General features: G+C 42.4%; 1 protein-coding gene across 2 annotated transcripts in view; it reads right to left on the bottom strand.

The window, feature by feature from the left end:
- The window catches only part of LOC121662724 (ovostatin-like), a 29869-nt gene that overhangs the window by 9740 nt on the left and 7100 nt on the right, over positions 1–13029 (bottom strand). For both annotated transcript variants that reach the window (XM_042024242.1, XM_042024241.1), the window contains exons 9-25: positions 12746–12866; positions 12429–12538; positions 11390–11548; positions 10420–10644; positions 10153–10210; positions 8960–9105; positions 8448–8591; positions 7670–7840; positions 6961–7081; positions 5809–5899; positions 4905–5133; positions 4564–4690; positions 3600–3721; positions 2909–2960; positions 2511–2594; positions 1351–1527; positions 782–863 (exon numbers count right to left, since the gene is read on the bottom strand). In XM_042024242.1, the coding sequence (XP_041880176.1) occupies positions 782–863; positions 1351–1527; positions 2511–2594; positions 2909–2960; positions 3600–3721; positions 4564–4690; positions 4905–5133; positions 5809–5899; positions 6961–7081; positions 7670–7840; positions 8448–8591; positions 8960–9105; positions 10153–10210; positions 10420–10644; positions 11390–11548; positions 12429–12538; positions 12746–12866 (2219 nt within the window). The remainder of the gene's footprint in view (positions 1–781; positions 864–1350; positions 1528–2510; positions 2595–2908; positions 2961–3599; positions 3722–4563; positions 4691–4904; positions 5134–5808; positions 5900–6960; positions 7082–7669; positions 7841–8447; positions 8592–8959; positions 9106–10152; positions 10211–10419; positions 10645–11389; positions 11549–12428; positions 12539–12745; positions 12867–13029) is intronic.

Below are 13029 nucleotides of genomic sequence, written 5' to 3'. Positions count from 1 at the left end.
GTTTGAGGTTAAAGAAGAAGGTGTTTTCTAAGTTTTAAATAAGTAACATATGTAAAATCCTGATACTAAAAATTGACCTGCTATTTCTCCATTACTGGGCTGAAACCATTCTTTTAGAGCAGCAGTAAAGTATAGGCACAGCTTGATGATTGATGTTACCAATTTCTGGTCTTAATTAATTGAATTATGAAACAAACCAGGTTGGAAGGGATTCTTGGAATCTCCTGTTCAACCACCTGCTTAAACTAAGACCAACTTAGAGCTATGTCAGGCTGCTCAGTATTTTGTCCAGTCGTGAAAATCTCTAGGGATAGAGATATCTACATCCTCTCTGGGCATTTGTCTCAGTGCTCCAGCCTTCTCCTGGGGAAGACTTTTATTCCTTCTACCCACTTGGAGTTGTCTCTGTAGCAACTTGAGTAAGGACAAACTCTTGTCCTTACTCTGTGAAGATCTGATAAGAGTTTGACTCTGTTTTTCCACAATGTCCATCTAGGCAGCAGAGAGGTTTACCCAGGTCTCCCATTAGCTTCCTCTTCTACAGGCTAAACAAACCCAGATCCTTCAGTTTCCCCTTGAACATTATGTACTCCAGCTCCCAACCATCATACCATCCTTCTGTTGCCCTCTTTCCAGTTATTAATCTCTCCTTTACTGGGGGATTCAAATTAATTGAACTGTATTCACTTAGTCTATTAAAAATAAGAATCACTGAATACTTGCATCATTTTTCAAAGCCTAAAGATCCTGTGCTGGGGAAATAGAAAGTGTTGTCACTTACCATACACTCCCTTCTCTATCTCGTAACCCAAAGGAGCTGTAGGATCCGTCCCGGTGTTTGTATGACAGCTGTTTCTGGTAACCTGAAAGCACAATAAAGAAGACATGTTTTCTAATCACAGAAGAGGATTAGTTCTGCTGTTTGTTCAACTGAAGCAGTAAGACTTTTGGATTTAGTATCAAATAATGTATGTCCAGCAAATAATGCCAACCACTATGAATTCCAGCCGCTTTTACTCCTGGAAGAATGACATGCTGCTTTGAGGTGCTCTCATGGCCTGCTCCTGTGCAATAATTGGGGTGCTGGAATTTAGAGAGGAGTGCTTACCATGTCGAGCTGAAGAGTTCAACGCACACAATCACAATATTAGATCACAGAATCCCAGTTTAATCTGAGTTGGAAGGGACCCACAAAGACAATTGAGTCCACCTCTTAACCATGCACAGAATCCCAAAAATCACACCTTATGCCTGACAGCATCGTCCAAACACACTTCTTAAACTCTGACAAGCTTGGTCCTGTGACCATTTCCCCGAGGAAGAAGATGGAAGAATCTGAAAACCTCTTACCTGTGGATAAATATCCAGTACCCCTGACTCTAATCTCTTCAGTCAGCTGCCCAGTCTTATTCAGATAATCCAGGGCATAGATGTTGGGTGTGAACAAGGCCATGTTCTGTTCTCCGCAGCCATAAGGCATATGGAGGAGGTTATCTAAGTTCCGCAGGGCTGTACCCAAAATGTCTCCTGAAGAGTGAAAAATGTAAGAAGTCAGCTCAGTTCAGACATGTTTTTATTACATAGCATTATACATTGCTCTATACCATCTTATTATGAACCCAAGGGCAATGACTAATAAAGAGAAATCATAGTAACCAAAGACACATCGTAGAAGAAAAGTGATGAAATGGCCCCATTTTTCATTTCTTATCAGGATAATGGCCACCTGGGAGAAACTGAGAATTTGAGAGAACAAGATGAGCACCAATACTGGCTGGCATGGCTTCTGAGAAACAGCTATGAATCCTTGGAAGGGTTAGATTCCCCTGCCCTTTACAGCCTGCTTCCTGCTTCTGCATGTACATGTGAAAATGTTGTGTGGGGTACGATGCTGATGGGCCACAGAGGCTGTAATTGCACAGCATCAGCACATCCCACGCAGACCTGGGCATGCAAACCAACTGTGTTTGGAAAACAATCCGAATTCAGAACCTCAAAAAATTTTCACTGAAGAGAACCCTTGAGTCTTGATAATGACTTTCAGATCAGTAGAGCTGATTGGGACCTGAAACTTTTATTCTGTGGGAGCTTACTGACTTACCAATGTTTTTCATTATGCAAAATGATAAATTTGAAATTATGCAGTCAGCAAAGTCCTGAAGATTTCTTTCAAAAAAATTAAGATAATTTTTTTTCAAGGAAGTCTGCCTTATGTTACTTTTCAGCTGAATTAGCGGTTTTACTCTACAGAGTTGGATATGCTAATGCAGTATAATCTGAAATGCAATATAAATGGAAATTATTGGACTATTTTGTCCTCCCTTGCTATGAGAGAATTTTCAGCAACTTTTGTGTCTCACTGCCATTTTGCAAAGTAGAAAACTTACCTTCTAAAATCAAGAAGAATTACTTCTTCAACTTAACATAAGGTTTGTATGCGTATACATGATGGCAATTGGTGCAGCACAAGAGAAACACAATTTTGCATTTAGTCTAAGTACTAAACTTACCAATGACAGAAAAATAAGCTCTGGCTGATCCCTGCACTACGTTACTTGGCAAGCTGAGAGACACTTGTTCAGAAATCTTTTTGCCTGATGACAAAATATGAAAAACAGAATTGTTAAAATTATGGGGTTTTTTACGGAAGACTCTACTTCATAAGCATAACTACAGTGACTGCTACAGTCTTCAGTCTGGGTAAAGAAAATGCTTCAGAGACTTGCCCAATGAGTCAAAGGTATCTGAAAATCCTGAATTTTAGCCTAGCACCCTGACCCTGAAAATCTCTTTCCTCCCCTGGAAGGATCTCTGATTCTGTAGGACAAGATCTACAACACAGTGAAGCAGTTCTACTTTACTCCCTGGAATGACTGAAGGAATGAATGAAGGAATGAGCTGGCCTTACCTTTTGCACAGACGAGGGAGCTCTGAGTCAACTCCTTTTTAATACCTTCAGGCTGTTTGATTGCAGTGAAGTGGTCAGGAAGAGAAAGAAAAGTGCAGAACATCACCATTAAACCATGACAATTTAGCAGTGTTAGTATGTGCTTATCCAGGCTGTGCACCTCTTGTACCCAGTCATATCCTAGCTCCACTAGAATATCTCTTGGTCCATGGATCCCTCTCTTACCCCACATCCCATCCAGAGCAACTTCCTACTTAAAAAGCAGTTAAAAATTAGGTATTTCCAGCCTCTGAGATACTCTGTCCAATTAATCCAATGTAGCTGTTGGTTTATGATGCTCAAGATAAACCCTTTTCCTTTTATATCTTCCCTCCACCCTCCTCCCTAGTATTCGAGTCACAGGCTAAAGGTGCTTAAAAGTAAGGTATGGAATCTCCTTCCTCCTGGCAATGTGGGCTGTCAGGACATGTGTGCTCATGGTCCCATGAAGGGGACAGTGGGAGGAGGACAGTGGATGCCGTGATCACTGTGATTTTCACTCTTATTTTGATATGGAGAAGCCCACTGTACACAGGTACTGTAGTGCCTCCTCATTGTACTGCCCTCCCTCCCTCCTAACTGCTTCTAACCCACAGCTACAGGAATTCCAGTTTCCATCAGGCAGAAAGCACCTGCAGATTTCCTACCATACCTCAACAAGTAGGGTTTGAAACAAGGTGTCCCTGTAAATGGTCTTCTCTTCTGAAGATGTGCCATTTCCAGTACCTCTGGTGTTCAGTTTGGCCTCAGCAGTAATCACGAATTTCACCTCACCTGGAAAGCCACCCACCAGCCCAAGAAAAGGAAGTTATCCTCAATGTCTACAATTACTCCTGGTTTTGACTGCCTCTTCTAGGCTGATGAACTGCTGAGAAATGTATTTTCTCTAAAGACAGCTCAGTAAAACCAAATTTCATGAAGACTCCATATCTGTTCATTAGTGGAAAGGAGTGCTTGCCTGGGGCCCTTATATCAGGAATGAAAAAAGGGTGATCCTGACCAAAAAATGGACATTCACTACCAGTTTCCCCATCTCTCTAGCCTTGTACTGAGTTTTCTCTGGCCTAGGGCAGTGTTGCAATAGTTTAATCATAGCTCTTCTGCCTTTATTCGTATTTCAACTTTTGGAGCACTTACACATGCAGGTAATTACAATTGCTTTTAAAAAAAGTGTGGGCTTGAAGGCAGTGTGGATTAACACAGCTAGAAAACTGGGAAGGAGCAATGTCCTTATTGCCCACTGAGAATCCAGTCCAAAATTATTAGCACATTTTATTCTTACTAAATACCTTTGGTTAGATACAAAAATGTCAGCTGAAAGATCATAGGCACATGAAATCCTGATAGTATTTCTTACATCTGGCAAGTGAAGAAGAGTTCTTCCTAAAATGAGTAGGAAGTGGACTAACCAAAAACCAGAAGAGGTGAAACACCAGAACAATTCACCTGTCTTTCAGCACATCTAAGGGAGTTTTAGCAGAGGTCCAATGCTAAGTTTGGAGCAATTAATGGAGTTGTAAGGAAATGCCTGCTTGTGGATTATTGATGCTGCCCTAATGGGTGGGAGTAGAAAGATCAGACAGGGATATATCAAGGTGATAAAAAGACAAACTTACCAAGTTTTTGGGGGCTAACAGCCCAAATATAGGTTTTTCTTTCATTGGCACACACTGTTGCTGTGTTGCCCCCAGACGAAAGGATCTCTGCCTCATAGTCACTTGACTGTGCCAGTATGGCACTGATCTGAGACAAAGAAAGAAGGAGCAAGATTACAAATGGAGGAGAATGACCTTAAAGTCAGGCTGCAGAGCAAGGGAGGCTGCTGCATTACTCAGAATTTACTGTGTTTTGCACAGCACAGTACCCATACCCTCTGCTGAGGTTCCTCCTTCAAGAGCAAAAAGATCTCTTGGGAAACAAGCAAACCACATAGGAAGTAAAAGGGAACCTGATATACCTGGACACACTGGTTGAGGTAGTTGAAGACATTGGCTATTAAATTAAATTTTTCCCCTCGAGTGACAGAGTATGGCAGGGTGAGGTCCACAAAGAATGGTTGGAATGCCGTCAGTGAAACAGGTGAGGAGATGCCAAACCCGGCATCATCCTGCACACAGAAAGCGCTGGCTTTCCATTCTGTGATGCTGTCAGGAATGGTGTAAGAGACATCGACCTCTCCTCTGGAACTGAAGAGAATAAGAAACACAGAATGAGAAATGATCTTTGGAATTTTTCAAGACAAATTATAGAATAGGCTCTCGGCTTGAGTTAGAACTTCTAACTTTTTATCTCATTTTCTACAAGATACCTTTCCATATTTAAAAAAAATGTTATAATGCTTGAAGTAAAGATAAAGGTGCTGGTTAACTACATGTTAAAAAGCACTCAAATACTCAACTTTTTGAATTTAGAGATACCAATTGCTGAAAAACCAGAATGTCCAAACACACAGATTAGAAGTAATAAATTTAGACTAATGTTCTAGAACAGCATCTGGAGGCATAGTTCAAATGGAAATATTCTCATTGCAGATGCTGTGATAGCCTGAAAGAAAAGAAAAATAAACTGAGTTTTTTGCTGCTGAATTAAAAATTGGATGAAAAATAACAAGCTCCTTCCCTCTCCTTAAAAAAAACCTTTCACTCTTAGCTCCTATTTATTTCTCCCCATCAGAAAGACAGGAAACAGAGCACAGCACATTTTTGTCTGCAACAGTCATTGATCAAGATGGGAAAAGTAGATCCATGTCTACAAAGCAAACATATGTTCCATGGTTCCTTCCCAGAGTCCATTTTAGCTAAACGAATCAACTCAAAAATCCACACAGGAAAAAAGAAGTGAAGATAAACAAACATACTTACTCAGTGTTAACCAGCTCCCAAATCCAGGTCTCGGGGAAGAATTTCCGAACAGTGCTGACACCACCACTCCCACCAGTAATCACTGACTCACCTACAAGTGGGGATATCGTTAAAGGATAATATTAGAGACATCATGTGAGAAGGATCTGAAGTTCTGTCACACATGCTTCACATCACCAATGAAACTAAATATCCCGTTTGAGCATTTTTTAAATTTTTTTCCCTGCCATATAATAGGGGAATTTGCAAGAGATATGGGGATGTGCAAAGAAACAATTCTTATCGATTCTCTTTTCCCATGGGAAAATACTGGAAAAATCAGCTATTTTACAAGACATTTTACTTTGTTTCATATAGAAAGGTCTCATCATTCAGTTAGAAAAATGTGTTCCCCATCCTCTACAACAAGCTCTGCTTGATTTGTAAACGGGCAACAGTAGCCAGTATTGTCATCAAAGATTATAAATGCTTTACAATGACTTAGAATCATATAATTACAGAATCACTGAAAAAAAATCTAGGTTGGGAACAACCCCTGTAGTTCTCTAGTCCAGTCTTGAAGTAGGATTAACTTCAAAGTCAGATCAGGTTGCTTCTCGTGCAGCTCAGTTTTGAAAACCAGCAGTGATGGAAATTCCAAAACCTCCTGGAGAATCCTTTCTAGTGTACCACAATTCTCACAAGGAAGAACTTCCTCCTGATGTTGAATAACACTTTCCCTTGTTGCAACTTATAACTGCTACTTTCACTCTTTTGCTGAGCAATCTGACTTGATAGAGAGATAATCGTAACTCTTGCTGATCTATAAAGGTTTAGGAGACTTTGTGCTAAGTGTGCTAAGTGCTGTTTGAACTCTTGACTCTTAAATATTTAATTGAATTATGATTTGATGAAAGGTTCTGACCTGAAAACCCAATATCAGTTTATGAAAGAAGCAGCATCACAATATTCCCTGTCTTTTCTATTTGCACCTGCACCTGAGAGAAAATTGATTTTGCTGCAAGGACTGCCAGAAAGATTACAGGATGCCAGCTGGGACATACAGACCTATTCCCCCCAACCCCCCAATATACTTGCTGTTATTTTATACAGGCAACAGTTTTGAAGACCCCATAGACTGAGACTGGAGATACAGAGTGAACCTTCTTTTACCTGAGACCTTGAGATCGGCGTTGTAGTAGTGAGAAGGGTAATCTTCTGTATCTGATCTGTCTTCATTGCACAGAACTGGTTTCCGTAGCACAGAGTTGGTGAACACTTTCAGACCCATTTCCTAAGTGTGAAAGAACCTATCAAGTCACTCAGGGCATTTACTAACTGCCATGCCACTGGTTATCATTCCTCATTTCTCCCTTCCTTCATCACATTCCATCACATCCCACTCTTTCAGCCCTGAATGTCTCAACTCTACCTGGCCAACCTGTGTGTATTCTTATGGAGCAGTGACACCTTGTGTTCTGCAAAGAATAGTGATGATGAGTCTGATGTTGGCCTTATGTCTTAGGGCACAGGGCCAGTGGGCAGTGGAGTCCACTGTATTAGGAATTGAGTGACCTGCATCACAGGCACAGATCATTACAAGAAATGCCTGAAGTCATGAGCCAAGGCCGTGGTCCTGCCTAGGAAACATCTACTGCACCATGGGCAGCACTCCAGTGATTTTCTAGCAGTGATTTTCAGACCTCCTGAGTAAGTGATGAGGACAAGAAGGCAGAAAGTGGGTGATCAGATGCTTTAGGCAGTTTCAGGCATTAGCTGCCTTCTTTCAGCAGTAAGAACCACCACTTGGGAAAGCTGAATGCTAATGTGCCTGAATTTTTCTGGAAGCCCTCCCACTTAGTCTCCCACAGAGACCACATACCCTGAAAATCCTGTAGACATCTCCATCACGACTGACATTCACAGGTTCAAAGTACAAGCCATCAGAAAAGATGGTTTTGGATGGGGTACACGCCTGTGGCCTGTCATCTTCCAGGTTGAGCCCATTGTAGTAATAGCCGTATAAATCACCCCCACCAAGCTGGTAGTACACCTGGAGGTGAGAATGACTAGTGTAAGCACGAGGAGGGTCTCAGGCAGTTGCAAAATCACATATATTCAAAGCTTATGGTGGACCCTGAGCAATCCTGTAGACTTTGGTGGGCTTGCCTAGTGATGCCTACCTAGAGATGAATAAGCAATTTGGACTGGACTGGACTGTATCCTCCTCCTTCTGAGCTGCAATGGCTTTGTGGAGTGAACTTGAGCAGAAAGCATGGAGATGTACTCCTGAGTTATCCCGAGAGGAGACCGGAGTTTTACAAGACACTAGCTGTCATCTACAGCTTTTGTTCTGGGCTCAAGGCCTACCTGTGCCATAAAAATGCATTTTTGATGTAATCACTCCACAGAGAGGAAATATGCTGTCAAAGATTTACATTAGGCATATTCTTGGGATACGTGTTACACTGCCATGCTTCCCAAAAGCAGTGTTGTGCTATCAATTTCTGTCTTTGAAGAATACAATTGCCTTAGACCTTCCTTTAACCACAGATGTCTGTTTCCAAAGGAAAAAATGAAAATACAGTCAGCAGCAGCATCACCAGTGGGAACTGTGCGTTCCTAGCTGAAAAGAACACAGGACTGGGGATGTGACTTACGCTCTCGGCAGATAACTCCTGCCCAGACTGAAGAAGGACGCTCTGAATTGCTCGCAGGGCACAGTAGGAGTTGGCGGCAGCGTCCAGGTGGAGTCCAACTTTAGAGCCCGGGAGACCCTGCGTCTCAGAGAACTTGAGCTGGACCTGGTGATTAACAAATCCAAGATGGAACTCAGGTGAATCAGATTGGCACACAGACCTAAATCTCACCTTTCCCGGACACTCAGTCTATTCCCTGTGGGACAAAGCCCCTACCGCTAGATGGCCCTTCTGGATCCGTTTGTAAAAATTCGCGTAATCCCCTAGCCACCCTTCTCTCCCTGCTGTGTGCAGTTTTGTCTGAGTCTGACCATATGTACCAATTCCAGGGACAGTTTCTCACGATCCCAGTCACATCTGCACCTTTTCCATTCCTAAATGCCACCCGTATTGTGGGGCTCTTGATGAGGTAATTTCCTGACTTTTGCAGCAAACCCTGACATGTCCCTCAATAAGAAAGCAAAGGTTTTCACCTTATTTTTGAAGCATATATCACTGTGTATTCTGGAGCTGTCAGCCACTATCTCTCCATGAGGATGCACCGTGTAGACCAGCAGTCTGGCGCTGGGGGCGAGCTTCTCAGTGACAGTCAGTGTGATGGAGAATGTACCTCTGGAAGCTGTGGAAGGAACATGGATCAGGGAAGGACAAGCCAGCAAAAGAGATAAGACAAACCTCAGCTTTGGTGGAAGGACCACATATTTATTCATAACCTATTAGCACCTTAGAAACCCAGGGAGTTGGATATTGGAAGATTCATCTCTCAGTGGCAGAGGAACAGCTCCCATCAGCAAGACAACAGACACAAAATGGAGGATGCTGAGACCAGAGTGCTTGGCAGAGAGCAGTCTAAGCTGGGAAGAAGTTGAACATGGAAATCTGTGCACAATTGTTATGAGAAGAGCACAAAGTTGCCTTTGGATCCCAAAACTAGAAGCTCCTACCTAAACCAGAGGAAATAGAGCAATATCCTGAGTTAAAAGAGAGCTCTCTTAATACTAAGAAATAGGGAATTCTTCTCTACAGGGATGAAAAGTGCAAGCGTATGGACGGGCAATTAAGCTTAAGACTAAAGATGGTAAATATGAAACAAGTCCTATATGTGGATAGAGGCTTACTTAAGCTACCTCCTGAAGTCTGCAAATAGACCAGGTTCTGCAAGAAAAGTTATTTTTAACAACAAAAGGATGAAGATCAGGATCACTGTCATTTGTGGGTATTTGGAGACTTCTGAAGGAGCAATGAATTTCAAGAGTTGACTGCTAAATATCCCTGTCAAATGGGACACCTATTTTTCCAAACTTTAAAAAGTGTTATTATTCTAATTGGTGATGACTAGGATGTCACACAGTAACTGTGAGACTATAAATACTCCTTGGTGTAATAAAATAATACAATAAAACAGATGAAGAGTGCATTTCATGTGTTTGATCTCAACAAAGTATCTTTCTATTAACAAGATAAAATTGATTTTAATATGGGGGGTTAGCTAGATGCTGCAGCAAACGAAAATGAATCTGTGAGTAGTAACAGGTCATGGGATTTACGAACTAGTACCTGATTTAGCCACAATTCTCTGCTTTCATCACTTCTTGCAAAACTTACTATGCTCTGGTGCTCAGAAGGATGCTCTGAAGTACAAGTAGTAAGATGGTCTGGAACTTACCACCAGACAAGCTGACTTGCTTCTGGCCACTGAGAGTAATTTTTCCTTGTGTCATCACCTGGGCATAGAAAAATCTCATGAAAGTGAGTCAAAAGCACCTTCTCCCTTCCACCATGAAATCATTGATTTTGAGTATTGTTCTGAGAAGCCTCGAAGGCCATCAGGTTGAGCCATGATCTGTAACCACTGTCTGATTGTGAGTTTTCTCCCTTATAGGGTATCCAAGAGAAGGTGAACAAAAGATGTTTTAGGAATGACAGCACTTACTACATAGTAGAAGTTTGTGTGTGTGGCATTGCTGTAGCCCTCTCTGTTCAGGACATAGTGAACATTGATCATTTGCTGCTGGCCACAGATGAGATTCTCTGTCACTGGCTCAATTTTCAGAAAGCTATTGGTCCGTGAGTAGAAACGCTGGACTAGGAATGAGGCTTTGGGCTCGTTATGAATCCCCCAGATAAAGTCTTCACATTCTTCTGGTGCCTGTTGGACCTATGAAACAGAAAACCGTAGATGGGAAACCAACAGTGTGGAAAAAAAGAAAATGCAAAGCAGGTGAGAGGCAAAGGCATCTTTCCTGTAAAATATTCTGTTAAGGAGCTCATTTTGTGAGGCTGTAAAAGCCACAAGAAAGAACTGGTGTGAAAAATTTGTGCTTCACCAATGCAGAATGAGCAGCCTTCTGGATATGTTAAAGCATCCAGATGCCTGTGGCGTGTTGCAATAGTGGGGTTATTCCAGTTTCTTTCAGGCTTGGGACCAGTTGCATACACTGCTGGGACTTACTGTGAATTGGAATGTTATTGTTCTGAACTACACACTTTTTCTAAGCTCTTCCCATCCCACCAGAACAAAGGCATGACAGTACAAGAAGACCACATGATGGTAACAGGCATGAGTTTGTGCCAGCAGAAATGCAGGGAAGCAGGCAGCAGCAGTGAAAGGTGCTAGCATGCACCAAGGCTAGATGGGGAAGGCAGTGCAGTCTCTGAGGAAGGTCATCTAACACACAGAATAAGGAGAAGGAAGATGAATGCAGAAAGAGCTTCTGGGGGGAGGGAAAGGCAGAGAGGGACTAAAGATCACTACAACCCAAAACCACAGCTGGGGTGCAGTCTGCCTCTTCTCTGGTACTGCTGTTTTCTCATGAGTTTCACAGTTTGCAAGTATTCCTTCTAAATCCTCTCTCCCATGAAGTATTCATTCATTAATTAGACTGTAGCCTGTGTTTACTTACTGTCAGCTTAAAACTGGGATCAAAGAAGTTGGATGTGTCAATCGCAAAAGCAGCAGTGCCATTTTCGTTGGTGGTGTATCTGGCCAGATGATCTCCATTGAGCTCCAGCAGGACAGAGCTGTTGGCAACAGGCTCACCATCTGCATTTGTCACAGTGATCTGAACACAACAAATACCCAAGGGATTTAGAAAAAAACCAAAGAACAACAACAAAAAAGGAAAGCTCTGTTTACTAGAGGATGCTCACTTAAACACTGAGGACAATTGCAGGGAGTAGAAATTGAGAATGAAATGTATTGAAGAGGCAAATGTTCCACAACATTTTGAGGGAGCAGGAGTTCTGTGACAGGAAAATGCCCATCAGTGGGGAATTCCCATCAGTGCATAATGGGAAATTCCCATCTGTGCAGAACAAACTATGTACCACAAAGGGAGGAGGAATGTTTATTGTAGAACATTGATTAGCACACCTAAAACAACCAGATGACTGCGTGGCCACAGGCAATCTGTGGAGCTCAGTAGCACCTCTCAGCTCCTACGCATCTGTGCACACCCACAGTCTCCACTTCGTGTCAGGATGATGCTGTACAGGTCATTGTCCTTTTTGTGCCTGTGTTTACCCAGCATGTGTAGGTTGCTAAGAAGTGGGAATGTGCTCCAATATCTATACTGCTTTAAGTGAACATCCCTGGGATTGTGTGATGCAATGCAGAGTGAATTCTACCTTTAGTTTAGGCACAACAGTTCCTGAAGTATTTTGTTGAAGACTCCTCTTCCCCACTCATATGACCTTCCACTTAGTCACTTTTTAGACGTCCTCTTACTATAGCAGAAAAGAGACCCTGACACTCCAGGTGTAATACAATTTTTTTTTTTTCTCTAGGAGTATCAAGAGAACTACACAGTCATTGTTATGCAGCATTATCATGGGAAGCTGACAGCTGCTCAGTCAGGGAACAGCCAGAAATGGGGCAATGCGAAGGTCATCCTGCTGTACCTCAGGGAGTTTGGGTCTAAATGTATCCTCTCATGTACCTACCTCACCATGGTAAGGAATTCCCCTCTTGTAATAGGAATCCATATTCCTGAACAGCACTTGGTCATTTTCTTGGTTGACTGAAACATAGTCATAGGCCTTCATCTGGATACCTGTGAGACACACCCAGTACAAAGGAGAGGAAACAGAAGTCAGACATGGGCAGAAAGCTGTTCCTTTTGATAAGCTGTATGGAGTGGTGATGCTCTGGAAGGAGAGCTACGCAATGAAAACCATGATTGCTGCTTGTTTGCCACACAGATGGTGGAAGTTCCATGCATTAGCTTTAACCAGCTACTCCCAACCTCCACTTGTGTTACCTGTTCCATTTTCAGTGACGATGCTTTCTATGCTGAGGCTGGCATACATAGTGGCATAGCTGCGGTAAAGCTGGAATTTTTTTATGGAGATGACAGTGTTGAAGCAGCCGTCCTTTCCCAGCTGAAAAAGCAGCACAAAGGGGAAAGCCCATTTTTCTCAGTGTTTGGAAAATTGCTCCTAAATCTGTATTAGTGTGTCCCTGAAGAGCTCCCCACCTACCTTACATTTATCACTCCCCAGCTCCCATCCCAGATGACTGTTTCAGTATCATTTACTCTAGCAC

Source organism: Corvus kubaryi, unplaced genomic scaffold (assembly GCF_017639235.1).
Source record: "Corvus kubaryi isolate FWS band 111438036 unplaced genomic scaffold, C.kubaryi_AGA036_p1.0 37260, whole genome shotgun sequence".
NCBI classification, from domain to species: domain Eukaryota; kingdom Metazoa; phylum Chordata; class Aves; order Passeriformes; family Corvidae; genus Corvus; species Corvus kubaryi.
The sequence above is the reverse complement of the archived record's forward strand: the minus strand, read 5'-3'. Positions and strand labels throughout refer to the sequence as shown.